The 20816-nt window shown below is 37.0% G+C and overlaps 1 protein-coding gene across 2 annotated transcripts in view; it reads right to left on the bottom strand.

Annotated features, from left to right (window-relative positions):
• Positions 1–2915: 2915 nt before the first annotated feature.
• Positions 2916–20816, bottom strand: part of prmt3 (protein arginine methyltransferase 3) — a 44898-nt gene continuing 26997 nt past the window's right edge. For both annotated transcript variants that reach the window (XM_055037072.1, XM_055037073.1), the window contains 4 exons: positions 20306–20392; positions 12757–12807; positions 11372–11459; positions 2916–3375 (listed from right to left, as the gene is read on the bottom strand). In XM_055037072.1, the coding sequence (XP_054893047.1) occupies positions 3266–3375; positions 11372–11459; positions 12757–12807; positions 20306–20392 (336 nt within the window). In that variant the 3' untranslated portion in view covers positions 2916–3265. The remainder of the gene's footprint in view (positions 3376–11371; positions 11460–12756; positions 12808–20305; positions 20393–20816) is intronic.

The raw sequence follows: 20816 nt of genomic DNA on the forward strand, positions 1-20816 counted from the left end.
ATGAGAAAAGAAAATAGAGCGTCAATTAGAAGTCTTTAACATAATAAAATCATAATCATCAGCAATAATTGCAACCATTATATTCCAATTAGACTTTATAATAAGTTTATATCTATATTACTGTCAGATATTTCAGCAGTAAAATGGCCAAATTGGAGTCACTGATTTTATAAACAGGTGTATAGAAATTTGTAAAGTGATGTTGCACTTTACTAAAGAAAAAGTAAAAAGTTACTGTCCAAGAAATGACTCAAGTTCGAGGATCCAGACATTTTGCTCCAGTAAGAGTAAATAAAGTACTTCATAATAAAATGACTCAAATACAAATAAAAAGTACAGAATAGTGAAAATTCTCCAAAAAGTACATTTTTCCAAAAAAGTTACTCACTTAAATGTAACTCAGTAAATGTAACTAGTTACTACCAGCCTCTGCCTTGGCTGGGCTGCGCTGAGCCCATGCGGGGCAGCTGCGGGTTGCGGGGCAGCTGCGGGTTGCGGGGCTGCTGCGGGTTGCGGGGCAGCTGCGGGTTGCGGGGTTGACTCGCTCTCCTCCCCGCGCTGGATGCCGCGCATGAGACTCCGGCTCTTCTTCATTTGCACGCTGCGCTCCTTCCGCTTGTAAATCTCCCTCCGCTCCAGATAAGGAGCAGAAGCGGCTGGATTAGCCGCCGCCAGGACTTTAATTACATTGTCAACAGAGAATAATTGTAATTGATTTCTGCTTCTCGAGCTCAAGGACTGACGCACACGCAAGAAACAGTTCAGATGTTTCATTCATCACTCCCGCAGAGAGTGGTTTGCACGTTTCAGCTCCTAAAAATGCGCATAAATGTAATTTAAATGCATTAAGTTTCTGGTTTGTTCCGCTAATGAAAGTTATCGTTTGTGAATCTTACATTGACAGAGAATAGAAGTTGATTGAGTAGGCATCATGGAGGAGTGTGTGTGTGTGGAGGGGGAGAGAGGGGATGTTTCCGGTGTCCCCTTGCGCCTGTTAATTACGTGAGATGGCGCAGTTTAATTGATCAGGTTCGCTGTCGCCTAGGAGATAAGAGGCTGCAATCATTGCCAGCGCGTGGGAGGCGGTGATTCAACAGAGGGGATCAACCATCATCATCATCATCATCATCATCATCATCATCATCATCATCATCATCATCATCATCATCATCATCATCATCCCAGTTTCTGGTTTGTTTTTCAAGTTATTCGAAGATCTACATTCACTTTCAACAAAATTATATTCTTATTTATTCATTTGAGAAATTATCAACTTAAATCAAGCTCCCATATCTTGCTGAAAAGTTACTTGTAAGTCATTTTTGCCTTCTTTCAAGTGAACTAGGATATTTTCACTACAAATTGGACAAAAAACACTTTTCAGTGTTTTTTTCAGTGTATTTGCTTTTGAGCTGCATACCAGAAAACACTTTTGAGAAGCCAGTGTCACTCATTCTAGCGCCATCATGTGGTCAAAATCATCAGACTGAAGAATCAACACTTTCAGGAAACAACCTCCATCAAGTGGACAGTTATTGTTAGAAATGGGGAGTAACTAGTTACTTGAGTAAAAAAATTGTTGCATCAGTGCGATTCTTACCCGAGTAGAATCTCTAAGTTCTCTACTCACTTGTGCATTTTTTGCAAACAATACTTAAATTCATCCAATGTTTAGTCATTAATAACTTTATACAGAAAAATCCATTTGAGACGTTCTAGCTTTCAAGAGAGAAATATTAAAACGTCATAATGTAAAACCCAAATCTATTCCAGACAAGCATCATTCAAATACTAAAAGTAACAAAAGTGGGCAGAACAAATCATTAAAAGCATAATAAAATGTGATGCAAATACACACAAAAAAAAGGTATAAATTTTGATTAAATTCTCAGAATCCTTTGAAGAATATTTGAAAGCATTCAAATGTAACCAGTTTCAGAAAAAAATTCAGAAGTAGCAGCAGAAATACATCAGAAAACATGACCACTACAGACAATTATATGGTTCAGAGTTCAGGATTCATCATCACAGGCAGAAAAATATTTAATTGTAAGCAGAGCTGCTCAGTGAAGTTTGTAAAGAGGTTTAAGTCTGCCTTTTTTAAGCTAAAGTACCTTTTCGTATTGTCCCTGGAAATCCGTGGAAGATGGATGATGCTGCCGGTGAAGTCTTGTGCAGTTCAGAATAAAACAATAAGAGGAAGAAATTCTTGGCAAAAGCACATAATCTCTTCACAAAAGAACAGTCAGCTCTGAGGGCCTTTTACATTTTCTACTCATCACTGAATAATAATAAATAACATCTTCTTAGTTTGTAGTTTCTGTCTAATGAATTTAATTTGAATCAATTAGCAAAGCAAACATTCTTTAACAGCTTTTTTTCTGCAATTTTGTAGGACATTAATCTCAATTTCAGGTATCTGGCTTTTTCCGCCTTTTGTTTTCTGTTTTTAGGTGAGAAATTAAATAAAGAAGTTTGTTCAAATCAAAAATCCTTCACACAGGAAATGGCAGCGCTCCCAGGAGAGCAGTTGCCAAAATGACTAAAGTTTTAAATCATCAGTCATAAGTTGGCTCCAAGCAAGAGTCAGGAGAAATTATCAGCACTTCTCATCAATCAATATGAACTCAATGTGGACAGAGGTCACTTTATAAACCACAGACATCTTCACAGCAAAGGAAACCATTTTAACGTCTTTCTGCCAAAAAAGATGAAACTGAAAGTGGGATTGCAGGAAGAAAACCGTTTGGAGTTCAGGTGAAGGAAAAACATCTTAAACTGGGTCATTAATTAAATGGTTATTTATTGAAATAATTCAACAAACTTAAAGTTTATAGGCGCAAAAGTAAATGTAACAACTGAATTCTGAGATTAAGATTCAAATTCTGAAAAAAAGTCAAAATTCTTAGATTAAAGACAGATATGAGAAAAGTCATTTATTTCAGTGGCCTTATTCCTCTTTTGTACAATTTTACTTATGAAAGCCCAAACAATAAGTGTTGCATCTTTTTTGTGTACTTTTATCAGTAAGTGATAAAAAAGTTTTCCAACTTTGGGAACATTTATCCAACTAACTTTCTAACACATGCTTACAATGACACAAAGAATAAAAAGAATGTAAATAATAATTTTAAAAAAGTAGACACAATGCTGATGAGCAAATTATCAAGACTTTGTCCTTTATTTTGCTCAGTACATGAATTATCAAAAAAGTAAAATAAAATCAGAGCTATAATTGGTTACATAGACACTATGATGGGTGACATCATTGGAGGCTGTAAGTCTGCTTCCTGCCTGGAAGGTCAAAGGTGACAAAGAGTGAGCGCGGATCCTTCTTGTTTTTACGCACGGTGATGTTTCCCTTCAGCTCTTCTCCTGAAGCAAACAGGAAGACAAACAACACACTGGTTTAGATTAACATACAAAATATGGAAGGCCCTGTGGTTCAACAACATGAGCTTCACAGCTGAAAATGTGCTGATGCTACGGAAGAAGAATAGAGGAAAAAGTAATTTAGACTTTATTTTTACTCAGAATTCTATGTGTGACCATCTATGTAAAAATCCAAATATCCTTATGAGGATGTCAATTCTGTTAGCATATGAAAAATAATCACATAACTGTTTCGTCCACATTATAGGATTTGTAAACCTGCTATTTATCCACACAAAGTTAGGCTTGAACAAAATTTATTTGGTAGATTTTAGTTGTAAGAACGGATTTGGCAGATGAAGCAAAACAATTTATACAATTCTGATTTTGAGATAAAAAAAAAATTCAGAATTCTCAGATTAAAGTTCAACTTCTGAGGAAGAAAGTTTGAATTTTGAAAAAAGTAAGAATCCTGAGAAAAAAATCAGAATTTTTAGGAAAAAGTAAATATTTTGAGGAACGAGACAGAACTCTGATACTAAAGTCAAGATACTGAGAAAAATTCTGAGTAAACTATTCAAAATTCTGAGAAAAAAAATCACAATTTTGAGAAAAGCGTACTAATTCTGAAAAAAAAGTCAAATTTGAGGAAAAATAGACTGGTTTCTGAAAAAAAGTCTGACTTTTGACTCAAACCTCAGAGGAAAAATGTCCAAATTTGATAAAAGATTCCAAAAAGACTAAAGTTAGATTTCTGAGCATGAATCCTTCTTTTTTCCAGTGCTCTGAATCCACACTCCTCTTTGTGTGGAAAAATCTGCATGTCTTTCACGACAGATGCACCAAAACAACTGTACTTGAAAAGTTCATTTCATTTCTGTTGACTCCAAAGTTCAAGCCGCTGTAGTTAGTATTTACGTTTGGGACATTCTCTACGCCATTAAACACAACAGCCTACCAACGCACCCATACATCAAACTTGAAGTGAAATGAAAACGCACCAAAAGACAGAAAACACCGAGTCAGACATCGATCAGAGCGTTCCTAACAAAATGAAAGTCTTCCTGATGCCCTGCAGCAGAACGCTGCTGCTGACTGCGCGAGCTCGGGCCTCTGCAGCATGAGCGCTCTGCTGCTTGCAGAAATGATGATGTGCATGAAGCCAATATGCTTTAATGTGTCTTAATAAGCAGGACTGTGCATGGCAATGCAGATGCTCTCATATCTCCAGATGGCAGATGCGAGGAAACACACCTACAGCGGCGACGCAACGTTATGACGCATAATCGCTCCGATTAACTTCCCGTTTGACTGCTGGAGGTAAATGAATGTTTAGTGAAACGGCAAACCGCCGTCCTGCCGCGCTGCGCTCCGCTCGCAGGACGGGAGGAGGAAAATGCTGACTGCGCCCGTTTCTCCCGCGACACGTCCGTCGTCGCTGCTGCCTCGTCTCACTCGTTACCGTGGCAACGTCACGGACCCGAGGCGCCAGGTCCGACGGCGCTGCTGCAGTGGCGAACAATGCAAAACACGTTTTATTCCTCAAAATATTCTTAAAATGTGTCAAAGTTTCATAAATATTTGCAATTACAATCTAATGAAAAATATTTAAATCAACCACTCTGATTTAGAGATTTTTTTTTTTCGGAATCAAATATCTTACCAGAATCTTACCATTTTTAGTAGTTTCTGGCAAATATCTTAATTCGTTAAAAAAAAGGCGAAAGTAACTTAACAAGAAACTGCAGGTATGTGTAAAAAAACAACAACAAAAAAAACCCCAAAAAACAAATAGAAAACATTTTGATCGTCTGATCAAAGCTTCTTCCACACATTCTGGCAATATTTTTGTTTCCTGCAGCGCCTCCTCCTGGTGCTTCTCTTACAAATTAAAACAAATTTTGACTAAAGATTCTTTGATTTACTTTTTACACTTCTGATACCGATGCAGACATCTGAAGTTTAGTATCGACCAATATCGTTTCAATACAGACAATCAGTGCTGAATTGACTCAAAACATTTCTATTTTTTAAAAACAGACATAAATGTACAGAATTATAAATTTATTTGAAAACTCTGCGGCAGTACGGCACACTTAAATACACAAATGGCTTCACAAGATTGGTCAAATGTGTAAAAACAACTTTCATTTGTTCAACTAGTGCAATTAGGAGTATAACAGAAAATGTGAAATAGAAAAACTGAATTAAACAAGGGGTTGACTACCTGAACCTTTTAAATGGTTCAGAATTACAATTAGGACTTATGAATATGTTGCAAAATAAATAATAAAGTTTGACGTCACTCAGAGCACAAAGCATGGAATTAGAATAGATCTGCCATTGTGGATTGGCTTCATGGTCACCGATATCCGTTGTAGAATTTTAAAAAATCTTTACCAAAGAAAAAAAAGACACTGAATGCCACAGAGGCCTGAGTTTTGACAACATTCTGGTATAAGACAGAAAAAAACGGACTTTTCCCCTAAAACAACTTTGCAATTAACTGTCCAAGTAATCCTCAGTGTTTCAGATTGAACTGGTGAAGCATACAAACAATCATTGACAGAATGTGTGTTAAGTCAGGGTGCGACTACAGCGGCCCTACTGCAATCAGTCAAACTAAACTCCCCATGGAAGAGGGGCCTGGGAGCTCTGGGTAAACTGGCCGCTCAGATCCCAACGAGTTAACCATGTGTGGAAATGAGTCGAGGAACGGAGCAGGGCTTTGGCTGCGGCGTCGTACATCACCATGCCACTGTCATTAAGCACAGGCAGACCTCTGGAAACAGCTTGTCTCAGCCAAACGCTGCTTTCCTCCATGAAATTACAATCAGAATATACAGCTCTGCAGATTGGAGCTATTTATGTTGCAACCACTCTGCACACATTTCTACTGCATCTGCATCCACACACTGCATGCACTGGATTGCAATTGTTATCAAATTGTTTAACAATTGCATCATCAGACAAACCAAAATGTAAACATTTCCACTAAAGATTACGAGAATAAAGGCAAAATAGTAGAATGAAGTTAATGTTTTGAGGATAAAGTTGTACAAGAATAAGGACAAAATAATACGAGAATAAAGTGAAAACAATAGAAAAAAATCATAATATTTCAAGAATAAAGTTGCATGAGAATAAAGTCAAAATAATATGAGAATAAATACATCATAATTTCAGTAAATAATTGTACAAGAAAAAATTCTATAATACAAGAATAGTCATAATATTTTAAGAATAAAATTGTACAAGAATAAAGTCAAAACATTTACTCTCTTATATTTTACTCTTAAAATGTTATCACTTTATTCTCAAAATGTGACTTTTTTTCTGACATTGTTGATTTTATTGTATTACTTCAACTTTATTCTCATACAATGTTATTCTCAAAATATTATGAATTAATCCTCACAATACTCTTGTATCATAATATTTTAACTTTTTTATTTTCTATTTTTTTAGCATGGCCCTTTGTGCCATCTAAAAATCTAGGATTTTTCCACTTCCTAGATCCTCCATCTTTAGTGTAGAGTCAGTTAAAAAAAAAGAGAGAAAAAAAGAAGTTGTATATCACAAACACCAGCTTCCACACAAATCCAGCCCATGTGTTGAATAACAGCCACAATAAACTCGAAGCTCGACTTTGGCAGTTCAAGGACCTTCAGGGTTTAAACAATGGAGGAAGAGGAGGAGGAGGAAGGCCCAAAGCGCATGAACAAAGCGCTTGGGGGGGCGGGTAGATATGGAAGAGGTCCACCTCCACACAGGACAGAAAAGGTGAGTCATAAAAGCAACAAAGACCACATGACTGACCAATAAAAGGCCGGACAGGAACTCACACACGTGTTTCAGAGGATCTGAGCTCCTGTAAGCCGCCTCACCTTCAGCTTAATGGGACTTTAACTCACAAATAAAAGTATTAAGCAGGTAAAAATGTAAAAAAAAAAAAAAAAAAGAAAAGAGAAGCCCATCCTTTTCAATAGCGGAGCTACACAAACACAACGGAGCATGACAAATGATTTGCTGTTTAATTTATTATGCTGCCAGCCAGGAGGATTTGCTGGGATGTTTTGTTCCAGGCTGCTGGCTGGCTGTGTTCGCCCCTCTCCCAGCACAAACCTCCCACAGCAGCACAGTGCAAGAGTTAATTACTGCTCCGCTCGTACCAACGCATCAAATAAGATCCGGCCTTTGTCACAATAAATCATCACAGCCAGAGCGAACATCAAACAGCACGATGTTTTGGCCCGGACGTTCTGGAGATGTCAACAGTCAAAAGGAGAGGAAAGAGTTCAAGCTTCTTCAAGGTCACTTTCCTGCAGGAGAGTTTATGGAAGTTTTGTGACGCGGTCTGTGTGCTGTAAAGAATGCCGATGGATGCCGTTAAAAACTCTATGCTGGGTTTACGACTAACTGGAGGAGCAGATCAACACCCAACACTCACTTTCTCCTGCCATTAAACTGCTCCAGTCCTCTGATGTACAGGTGCATCCAAAAAATGAAAGCTTCATTTCAGAAATTAAATTCAAAACGCAAAACCTATTTGTAGTTTAATTACATGAGAATTGACATATTTCACATATTTTTGATCATTTTCATCATTAATAGCCCAATTTCTCACTGCAAAAACACAAAATCTTACCACGTAGTTTTGGTCTAGTTTCTAATGCAAATATATTTATACACTTGAAATAAGATATAACTAACTTACAAGAAACTTTTCAGCTTGTTTTAAGCCAATAATTCCTTAATATTGATGAAAAAGTATTAGTCCCCCTGGCAAATTATTTAACTTATAACAAGGGCATAAATATCTTATCATACTAGAAAAAACAAACTTCCAAGTACATTTTTCGTATTTTAGTTCCACTGGCAGATTAGTTCACTTATAACAGGACATTTCTCCAGAAACTAAACAAAAAAAATACTTGGAGATATTTTGTATTTTTGCATTGCTGTTTCTTAGAAATCTTTTTGATTGTAGAAATGTTGGCCAGCTAAAAGATATGCCTGCACTCATCGAGAAGCAGCATTCAGTTTCCAATCGCCACAAATCTGGAACAAACTTCCAGAGAATTGCAAAGGTGCTGAAACGCTGAGTTCCATAAAATCTTTAGAGTTGAATTTGATTAGTATCAAGCGCAACATTGTTCAACATATTTTATCATTTTGATGATGGCATTTGACTAGTTAATTGCTTGTTTCATATGTTTTTGTGGCAGGAAGCACTTTAAACTGAAAGATAAACCTTACCATTTCCCCTAAACATTTGGTTGCGGCTCATTTTGCTCGAATTATTCCATCAGCATGGAATGGATGCAATAATCAGCCTGTGGTTGTGATGTGCAACTGTACATCTTTGAAAAGCAGAAGTGGAGTCTCCTGCAGAACCAACAAGAATGCCTCGCTAAGTAGTTTAAAGATGGCAAGTCAACAACAAAACACTAGCAGCCATTGTTCAGCACATACAGCGGTAAAACCAGCTGACCAAATGTGCTGGGGTTGTTAGGTAACAGCGATGGTCTTGGCTGGCGTTGATGCAACTTATGGCCAAAAAAAAACCAGTTGGTTATTTTAAGAGTTTGCGTTGTTTTTAGAAGCAGCTGATACTGAAACAGAAGTACAAAAACAGGCAAAATGTGGATTTTCTATAATAGATCCACTTCCTTGTGTTTCTAGATGGAAATAGCTCAGGACTGCAAAGAAACAGATTTGTCAGGCGACCTCAGAGAATATCCTGCTGAGTTTGGCATTAGGACGTTGGAAATGGATCCACTGGGTTCTGGAGGTTGCAGAGAAAAACCGCTGAGGTTCAGGCTTACTGAAGCAGAGCCCACTGAGGTGCGATTAGATTGGGATCTGTGGGGTTTCAAGGGCGGGCCATTGCCAAAGAGTCGTTGGTGCATTGTAGCTTTTTTAAACCTTAAACTCACTAAACCAAATATTTATACTTTCCAACAAAACTATTTTACATAAATTTTATGCTTTTCGAGACTCATCCTTTTCAATCCTATTAATAGATAAAAAGGTTCACTATTCACTGTTGATATTTTTTATAGTAGTCATACAATTAATAAATAAATGGATCAATAACACATGGGATAGAAAAGAAAGTAGTTAGATGTGTGTGAAAATTTGGGAAAAAAATCTAACTACTTTCTTTTTCCCAGTTAATTCCCCCCTGGAAAATACAATGTCTTATTATTTCATTTATAACAAAACATTTTTCCCATAAGTAAAAAAGAATCTGCTGTAAATTAAACATACTGCATTTTGATCTATAATCAAGGATTATTGACCTAAAACAAAATCCTATCTTGCTGAAAAGTTACATGTAAGTTAGTCTTGCACTGTAAAATTTGGTGGTTTTGAAGTTAGGAATGCAGAGAAACAAATAATGCATTAATTTACATGTTTTTTTTCTTAAACATTTGGCATCACCTTCCTCTTTCAAGTGATGTTTTCACCTATTTAATACAATAAAAATGAATAAAAAAATCCCACCAATGTTCTGACATGAAGTTGTATTAAGTTCTCCAAGTTTTTGAGAAGACTCAGGAAGTATAAACACTTCTGTATGAAAGGCACCCCGGCATTTGCGACCAAAGTTTTGCACTGAGTTGATATCAATCTCAAAAACAAACCTGTTTTATGCTTCTCCTTGTAATTCATTGTTCTCTTTTATATCCCCTGAATTGTTTATCTGAGGCAGCAAAGCTTAAAGTGTCCCACAGCACTTGCGCAGCGTCAGTTTTTGACGTTCTTATCAGGATGGCAGCAGGCGGCGGAGCGCGGCCACAGGCTATCGGACCACCTCTGTCGCAGCGTGGGTCATTTATTACCGTAGATTTCATCTGATTTCTGCTCAGGAAGTCGACAGCCAGTCCTGAGCTTCATTCATCGGCACATCAGGGTAGAGTAGTCAGGCGGTTGTGGGTTTGATTCTCCCCAAGTGGCCAAGCAGTTTGTGTGTTAGTGTAAACATTCGCAGAGTGACAGAATCAAATTTGTCATCTTTTTCAATTATTGATATTATTAATTTCTTAAGCTTAGGGCATAAGGCTTTGTTTTCTGAGATACTTTTCTTTTCAAACTGTAACAGAAGAATTTCCCTCCATTTCAAACTGTACATAAAGCGATTTTAGAAACATTAATACTGCTATTCTTTTGTGTCATGATTCTGCAGCAGTCAAGCTGATATCTGATGAAGTTTTACATGTTTTCTCTGATGTGTGATTTGTTCTGATCCTTCCCTATCTCTGTGGGTGACGGATTCAGGGCGTCAACAAGCCTGTCTGAGTCGCTGTCACAGATTACCTGCTGCAACTTGCAGAGATCCAACCTCAATGCATGAGAGAGCCAAGTAAATAAATCACAGCTGAAGGATATACAGCAGGTAAGAGAAGTGTCGAAAAGACTGGCAGCTCCATTATTTCTAGAAGTGTAATTGACATAAAATTCTCACCAGACATCTGAGAACCATGAATTATGTGTGATAAAATAAAAAAATACAGAAAAAGAAGGTGTGAATAGGTGGTGACACCAGTAATTAAGAAAATAAATTAAGTCATTTAGAAAACAAAACTGAAAGAAACCAATAATGCACTTTACGGCTCTGAACTTTCAGTACGTTGAAACGTGCTTAAAAGTTTTCTGAACATCAATAATTAATTAATTGATGTTTTGTTGTGTGAACTAACAACAAAAGTGACAATAAGAACTATTTATTATGTCTTCCTTAGCTAACTGTATGCTGTGACATGGGATTAAAAACACAAACAATACAAATTTTAACTTATATCCTCAAACTGCATGTCATAACTACGTTTTCCCATATTTTTAAGTTCATTGGTGAACACCATAATTGGATAAACAGTGGGAAAAAATAGTGAAAGTAACAACTCGGACAGTTTTGGAGGGGTGTTTTAAATCATTAATTGGAATTGATCATGAAAGAGATGAATAAAAATGATTCCAATGAGTGGTAACTGACCTGCTTTAACAGAAATGGGCTTTTCCAGAAGGAAGACCGTCTGTTTCCAGTGGGTTTTTGTAACTTGAGGGCCTGTGGAGAATGTTACCTAGTAAAGAAATAAAAGATTATTTCAAAACATGAGGAGAATCAGTCTCCTCTACAGTACTAGGAATATATAGTTTAACTGAAACATCTAGTAATAGAATCAAATATTTCAATCCTGAAGAAGAAACATTGTTCTCAAAAACAGTGAATTAAAAATAAGCAATACAATTAAACTCACTAGATTTAATATTATGGAAACCTACATAAAATCTGTTTTTAAGACTAAAATATAGCATTAAGGCTGCAGTGTGTAACTTTTATTTTAAAAAATCCCCATTTGTTGAAAAGTATGGTATCAGACATAATGCTAGAAACAACCAATCAGGGCAGGAGGCAGGCCTTAGAGCTGTCAATCACCCTCTGTAAGCCGCTTGCTCTGTGCTAGTTAGCTAGTTAGCACGGCCACCAAGGATGGCAGGTAAACGGTTTAGTTCCTTAGCAGTGCGTTTATGAGGTTGATTGACAGCGGTAAGACCCTCCTCCTGGCTCTGATTGGTTATTTTTGGTTCAGCAATAGAAGCTAAGGGAGAAGGTGGAGGAGATTGAACACTTAACAGATCATCTCATATTACGCATCTTCGTAAAAAGCTTCGTAAGTCATCAATTTCATTCTGTAAAGTGAATCTGTTTCCACTAGTTGTGCACTATTAGCAGTTTTTTGGCTGATATCTGATTACCGGTCTTTTACATGCCAAACTTGCCAATCCCGTTTTTGAGCGATAACATTTTTTTGTCTGAAATACAGCAAGAAAGTTGCTGAACCTGTTAACTGTAAACGTGCAGACATGACCTGGTGGGCTGGTCTGTCAGTCTAACCCAGACATTTACCAGAGTAGATAAGATCGGTAGATATGATCGGCTTCACATGTAAAAATTGGCCAATCAATATGTCCCAAAATTAAGAAAATCGACAGTGATAAATCGGTGCACCACTAATTTCTACAACTAATTTTAAAATCCCTGATACCATAACACTCTTAAAGCAAAAAGATATTACTGTTTTCACATTGTTCCAGCTTCAGCCCCCAGTGGAAACTGTAATTTACTGGTTTAGCCACTGCATGCACCTTGGTTCCCAGGTACAATGGAGGTGCAATCAAAAGGCACGTCTGTGTTGCTCACAGAGCTTGGCATCAGCTGTTCCAACTGGTCAGGCTCTGCTGGGTAAGTGCTTGTATCAGCAGTTGGCAAAGACGCTCGTCGATTGCCAGTGAACGCCTCAGGGAGGAGAAACACGCCAAGGCGTGAACATAATTGAGTTTCTGTTAAATGGCTTGGATGTTGCTGCTGCTGCTCACCTTGTTGCTGCAGCCTTTGTCGAAGAAAATGTCAAAGAAGCCGACAATTGCCTGCAATGAAATATGAGGGTTGTGTTAAATTGCGGCAGTAAAATAAACCCCTGAATTTGTTTGACTACACAGCGGTTCTGGCATGCAGAGCAGAAAAGTCAGGTGTCAATGAGTACAACAGGACTTAATAGGATGTTTTTGTCCAGGAAAAATATATTAAAAACTGTTTAAAATATTTCTCTAGTGGTTTTCTCCTGGCAGATGCCAAACTTTTGCAGCTTAACTACAAACTACAGCTTCATACTCCAAAAAAAAGACACAATCTTAGTTTCTAGTCGAAATGTTTTAGAACATCTGAAAAAAGACAAAACTAACAAGAAGTTTTTCAGCTTCCTTATTATTGATGAAAAACAAATAGTTTAACTGGTAGATTTTTTTCACAACATAAGAAAAATGTCCTACAAATAATCTGCCAGTGGAACAAGTAGTTAAATTATTGACTAAAAACAAAGTCCTATATTTTGATGAAAAGTTATTTGAAATTCATTTCAAGTATATTAAGAAACTTACATCATAAACTTGATGAAAATACATAGTAAGATGAAAATACATAGTAAGATACTAGCAAATATTAGAAAAATCCATTTAATGACATGTGAATCAAAAACTGAATAAACATGTGTTTATTCAAATGCAACCAGATTATTGGCTTCATATGAACTATTTTTCACTTTCTCACCTTTCAGATCCACCAAGTGTATATGATCTCGGAACTAAAATATCCCAATTGTTAAAGATATTGCAAGTATGTCTCCTTAAACCTCAATTCTAGAATAAAACCGGTTCAGTGTGGCGTTGAGTATTCATGCTGAGTCTGCAACACGCCCCATGTGCTTTCCTTCACCTCATCAGAGACTTGTCACTGGACAACAGAAATAAATTATGAGGCAGCCACCAACAACGCAGAGGACATTTTTGCTGATGACAAAAAAAACAACAATAAAGATTGCTGCAGTTCATAAAATTAGCAAAGGTGGCTACTTTGATGGGAGTGTTGCAATAATATAAAAAATCCTCAGGAGAGAAGGGGGAATAGGTTATGAGAAATAACTCTTAAATGTGTTTGCTCCAGTGGAGAATAAATGTCTGGATGAAGAAATTAAACAAGTGACAGATTTTCTAAATTGCATAATATGCAAATTTTGCACCATTTTGCACATTTTGCACCATTTGGTACTTCCATTTGGGTTTCTACTGCTTCTAAACTCAAACAAAAACATTCAGCTGGTTTTTGGCAGTAAGTTAATGTTTTTGGTGTCAGAAAAATGAGCCGTTTCAAAAACCTTTGTAGTGTAACGTCACAAATCAGCAGGCACTGACCCTCACCTAGTAATCTGAATGATGTAATGGTCCAGGGCACCAAACAGGCCAGGACCTTCCCTGCATCGTTGAGTGAATAATTTCATACATCTACAAAAAACTGAGGGTAAGTCCAAGGCCAGAGTAGCTTTAGGCGGCAATAGCCAGATTTGTAGGGGGAAAAAAACACCCGCAGGCATGTTTTCTTCCTTCATGTGCCCCTCCTGAAAGAGGAAAGCCACTCTATCAATCTCAAGAGCACACTTGTAGTGGCAATGATGCAGAACTAATAGCTTTTAATCCTGACGCAGCTGACAATGTGGAGGCCAGCTCTCCTAGATAAAGAAGAACCGGATAAAAGGAAGGAAGGAAGGGAATATGCGAGACAGCGGAGCAAAGGAGGACGTCAACATGAACGGGAAGACAGATTACTAAGAGAGTGGAGGATTAAATTAACCTGTAACATCATGTAAATCCAGAGGAAGCATTTCTTTAAAAGATGCTTACAACACATGAAGAAAGAAACTAATGAAATCCACAAACAGCTTCAACAAAACAAAGTTTTTTATAGAGGATAAGGGATATGTAAAGTTGTACAACCTCAATGACCACATTGTTCAATACCCTCCCCGCACCAAAGCTTCAATCAACCTTTATTGACTCAGACAAGCAGAGGCAGCACCGCTAGCTCACAGCTAAACTGCCAGAAAAGAAGCCAAAGTGGATAAAAGAGCATGTCAACCCAATGCAATTATGCCGTTTAATGAATAGTACAGAGAAGCTCATAGCTGAGGTAATTAGGAAATTAGCTTTAATTACTCATCAGGCAGAGCAGACTCACCTCTCTCAGTCAGAAAGGCAGAGATCACCCTCAACGCGGCGCGCTGATGACAAGGCCTCGTAAGCGAGATTGATTGTCACTTCTTCGTTGTGCAACTTTCACCAGACAGCCAGGATGGGCAATTATAATCTGCGCTGCCGCGTGAAACTTGGAAATATAAAACCGACTAAGCAGTTTGGCAACTCGACACTTCATTAAAATCGCATTTGAGAAAAGGAGGAAGAAATGTAACAGCCTCAGACATTAAACACAGAAGATGTGAAAGTGTTCAGATCAGCCATTAAAGACACTGATGACGCACATGCTGTACTAAATCTAACAAATCAGTGCCTTTCAGGCTTCTAACCAAAGAAACGGAAACCATCAACTAAAAACTTTTGTGCAAGTTAATTCAAGGTGTGAAATTATTCTGAGATTTGTATTTTTGTTATAGTTTCTAGTGCAAATATCCTAACAAATTTGAAATACGACAAATGACTTAATGAGTTAACTTTTCAGCAAGATAGAGGAGCTTGTTTAAAGTCAATAAATCCTAAATATTTAGGAAAAATGAGGGAATATTGTCTTTTTATAGGTGCAATAAGATCTTTTCAGTCTTATTTTATTTTATATTGTACTTGGAATTTCTAATTGCACTTTCTGAATCATTTTAAAGGAAGTTTGCTGGAGTTTAGTTTTTACATGTTCTGTTCTACTTCTGATTGCATTGACTGAACAAATTAAAGTTGTTTTTACATGTTTAACCAAGCTTCTGATGCTATTGGTGTTTTTAATTGTGCTTTATGGCTCACAGTTGTCAAATACAGTTATATTTAATTACATCTACGTCTGTTTAAAAAGATAAGAGTTTTAAATCAGTTCAGCGCTGCTTTCCTGTATCGAATCGGAATCGGAAAAAAAGTGGTTTGCGTTTATCTTGGATATTTAAAATGTCTTCCAATTCATGTGTTAAACATTCGTAAGAATTTGATGTTTGAGAATGTGTTCTTGGATTACTACGCTATTAGCATTATTAGCTGAAAATGGTCTCAGATTAACAATATTATCATTTATCACAATAACTTCTGGAACAATTTATCATCAGCAAACAGGCCTAAGAAAGTGCAAGGAAAAGACGGAGAAAAAATAAGTGAAACCTTAAAGTGTAGCGAGACAAACGCCCCAAAAAAGGACAAATAAGAATGAATGCATTTCATTTTCATCAGCGCTAGCCTTGGGCCTGTGCTCTTGTCTGCGATAAAGGATGACAGCGGGCTTCCTGACGGCCCACAGAGGAGGATCAGAGATGCTGCGGCTCTCCGGCCCCCATTCTACGGGAAGAGCGAGGGGAAAATTAATAATTATCATCATGGATAACACCAACAGGGAGCAATTCATCATTGCTCTCCTTTTGCCCGACTACATGTCAGTGAGATGCGTGGACCGGCCAGATACTATTATACGGCGGCAGAGGGGGAGGCTGTAGAAAAGGAGGCGGGGGGGTTAAGTAGAGGCAGGAGGAGGGGCAGTGAGGTGGAGGGGAGGGAAAGAGGGCTAATGTGCTTTTGATGGGGTTTATCCAGGCATGGAGGCGTCAAGCATGACCACCTCTAGAGCAAGACGGCGTGAATTCCCCCCACAGACGTCAAACTCTCCTCTTGGCCTTTCAGCACTGCAGCCGAGATCAAACACCACCACATCTCGTTTCCAGCACGCCTACAGGTTGCTTTCCTCACACGTGTTAAACCAACAAATCTACTGCAGGTTTTAAGCTGTACACCTTGGCTTTGTGTGGTTATTTTAGAAATATTGTGGGAAAAAAACGAAAACCTAAAGTAATTTTATGTAACTGGAGTGTTGCTTTGATTAGTTCATGAATGCTTGAGAAATCCTTTAATCCCCACGACTGCAGACTAGCCAGCAATAATTAGTAAATACCTGGTTGGACTGCATATCTGCTGAGCTCACTATACAAGATACTTCTCAGTATCTTGTATAGTGAAAGCATTTTCAGATACTTTCTGAAAATGCAGTTTTAGAAAGAGAATAAATTTTTAAAGAGACAGAGACCCAATGTCAAGGGTTACATTTTGAATTTGACATATTTAGCATTTTTAGAACAACTAAAGGTAACAAAGTTACTTGATTGTGCAATAAAACAGTACTATGTGCCTGGAAAATAATAATAATAATAATAATAATAATATAGCCCCTTTAATGTTGCACAAATTAAAGTTCTGAAAAGATTATTTTACCTGAAGTAGTTTATTATTTTACTTGTAACTTAAATCTAACTGTGTAATTAATTGGCTTTTAATTGCAATCTGTTTTCATAATGTCCAACAAACAAACAAACTGTAAAATAACGTACAAAATGTTGAAATGAAATGTGAATTTTAAGCAAATTTAGTTTTGGGGAAAGTTTGCTGAGTTTTTGAATATATTTAGGCCTCCATATTTGTAATCTCAGGCAAAAAAAGAAAAATAATAATAACTAATAAAACTAAACCAAAAATACTGGGTAGGTTTCAGTAATTTTACAATGCAGCAATTGTAAATGCCCTGGAATTACGTTTGGGTTGGTAGGTAAAGGGATAGTGTTGCTGGAGTTGCTAGGTGACGGACTGGGTTTTCCTGGCGTTGCCAGCTGAGGGGCACTTCCTGCTGATTTGTGACGCTACATTTCAGAAGGTTTTGAAACGGCTCATTTTCAAGAAACCAAGAAACCTTAACTGAGCGGATGGGTGTTTTTTTAACACCGTCTTCAGACACTTAAATGGAAGTAGAAAATTGAGCCTTTACATAAATAAATAAACAAAAAATGATCAAATAAATTTGTTTCTTGATCAGTCTCAATCAAATGAACAAGAGAAAATTGCCTGCAATGTATTTTTAATAACAACTGCAGACTTTTAAGACATAGTTTCCACTAGGATGTTCTGTATTGTGTAAAAAGAGCTTCAAAAAGTAATGAAACAGCTTTTCAGATGATCTTGACTTCAACGTTCTGACTTGGTGAGGTACATTAGATAGTGGATTTTTCCATTAACAATCCCTTTATTAATGTACTAAAGTTTGTCCTTGAAGTTGACGAGAGCCTGACCCGACACTCCAGAAGGCCACGGCTCCAGACACACAATTTAAATTTGATGGAAAGCAGGTTAGAGATGGATTGCACAGATTTCTTTCCTCCTTCTCAGCACGACCACAGTAACCACGTCAGCAGCGAGACAGCACTCTTCACATTAATTACACACAGAAACTTATTCTCTCCTGCCACACCATCAGCATACATCATTGGGCAAATTTCAGGTAAGCGATCATGACAGTAGGAACACCGAAGAGCCAAAAATGAGACTGAAAATGAAACGTCCAGCATATATGTGAAAGCAGGCGATGTAAACGTGGCACAAGGGAGGGATATTTAAAAAAATTAAATAAATAAAAAAACACAAAGCAAGAGCAGAAGGATTTGTCTTATGCTGGAACGATGCAGACGCAGGGGTAGTGCTGTTCATTTAATGCAAGGTTAGGCAGGCTGAGCTGATGAATGGACTGTCGGCGGCAGAACAAAAGCAGCCGTTCAATCACAGGACAGGAGAGGCAGCAGCTACCCTCTTACCAATCCCAAAGCACTGGTCCAGGACCAGTTTACCCTTCACACATTATAGCCCTAACTACCGGTAAGACGCTATGCCTGTTCTGACAACAGATCAGTATTGTAAAGGTGGAAATGTGAAGAGGAAGAGGAAATCAAAGTGAAAAATCTACAGAAGATTTGTTTTTGTGTGTTTAATTAGAACAGAAAGAAAGCAGCTACACATAAAAGGAAGTGAAGGTAAACATGTGATCGAATCATTCGTTTTGCTGCACTGGACTCCAAACACGTCTGGACTTTAAAGTCTAGAAATAGAACTGGGATGTTTTCAATTACAGAGCAGAGAAGACAGGAAAAATGAGAGGATGTTTACGAATCCCATTATATCCAGCAGCTTCACCCAGAGAGCACAGGCCAGATAATAACTACTTATTGATTGTCCATTAAACCAATACACCCGACAGTGCAGCGCAAAAAAAAAAAAACACAACACAAAGCCACTTGGACACAATGAGGTCTGTTGCAGACTGATCACTTCACACAGCGTCAGGGTCTACAAAACTGGAGCCACTCTGTAGTTACTGCTTGCATTGTGGAGAGAAATGTGGCTGAGACACAGTGGGAAGACGCTGCCAACAACCCACAAAACACACATAGAAACTCGTTTTCACAATCTGCTTTTACTGGACGATACATCCTGACACAATCGTTCACTCAAACTTCTTCTAAGACGTATTGTTATTTTAGTTTCATTACAATATTGACAAAAATATGCAGAAATATGAGGAGAATGAGGATTTTTTGCAAAACACTGCAAAGTCTTACCAAGAATTTTTATTCAGTTTCTGTTGCAACAACACTTACTCCACAAAACCAACTAATAAGTAACTTTTCAGAAAGACATATGAGTCGATAATTCCTTAATATTGATTTTAAAAAGTGATACTTCCAATGGGAGATTATTTCACTTACAAAAGGCATTTTTCCAACATTATATGTGAAATAATCGGTCAAGGGAGCTAGTACTTTTTATCAACATGAAGTAATTATTTACCTAAAACATGCTCATATTTCTTCCTAAAAAGTTACTCATGAATTAGTTATTATTTCATGAGTTCTAAAATATTTATTCTAAAAACAAGACCAAAAATGCTTGGTTTGATTTTGTGTTTTTGCAGTGCATAGTGCTGCAGTGAAGCACTGTTGTATACACTTATCAAATAATATGAAATTAGCATCTTAAATGTATACGAGTGCTTTATTGATCTGATTTTTGCTTGATATTAATGTCGTCTTCACAGAAAATTAAAGTAGATTTGAAAAGAATCATGTAGCATAAATTTGCAGTGACAATTGCTTAAACTTCAGTTTAAAATAACAGACTTAATCTTCCAGGTAATACACATTTATAAGCTTTTCCCTATAAACACTGGACATTATTTGTAAGATCTTTTTAAAGTCACATTTACTAATATCCTTGATTCAAGCTGACAGCATCTTGAAGCCAAACATTTAGTCATCAGGGTCTGAATGATGCCTTGTCTGCCTGGCATGTTTTTTACACAACATTTCTGGAAAATGACAGGTGAACAAACGTGTTTCCTGCTACATTTTCTTTTCTTTAATGTTTGTGATACGCAAAAAAAAAAAAAAACTTACACCAAGATACCAGATAACATTTCTGCAGCATTAAATTATATAAAACGCGAGTTAAATAGTTGCTTTCTTCTCAGTAATCCAAAGTGGTGATAATAAGGTGAATACTTGTTTGTAATTCTTACCGTGCAGTTTGTGGTTTTTGTTATCTTTAGCTGAAAATCTGTAGAAAACTCAAGTTCTGACAGGCAGACCGTGTTACAGTCCAATGTCTGTTGAAACAGAACAAATATAATGAAACATTAAACAAAACGGTAAACAACATCAGATCAAACAATGCAAGACAAAGCAAAAAATAAAATGGATTTATAAAATCATTATATCATAAAATTATTTTGCATTTTACATTTCATGTAAAATTCCTAATTGCACTTTTTGAAAGGTGTGTGACAGATTGCTTTCACATGTTTGGGCCATTGTTCTCGTCAGTTTCAGCTTCTTTGTCATTTATTTTTACTTTGGGTGTTTTACTTCTACCTGAACTGACTGACCAAGTAAAAATTTTTTACATTCTTGAAGCCATTTGTGTATTTAAGTTATAAAATATATTTGCGATTAAATACATTTACGTCTGCTTAAAAGAAAACAAAAACATTTTAAGTCAATTAAACCAATTTTTTTTCTATCGGATTGGTA

The sequence above is a fragment of the Poeciliopsis prolifica genome, unplaced genomic scaffold (assembly GCF_027474105.1).
Source record: "Poeciliopsis prolifica strain line A6 unplaced genomic scaffold, Auburn_PproV2 SCAFFOLD011, whole genome shotgun sequence".
NCBI lineage: Eukaryota > Metazoa > Chordata > Actinopteri > Cyprinodontiformes > Poeciliidae > Poeciliopsis > Poeciliopsis prolifica.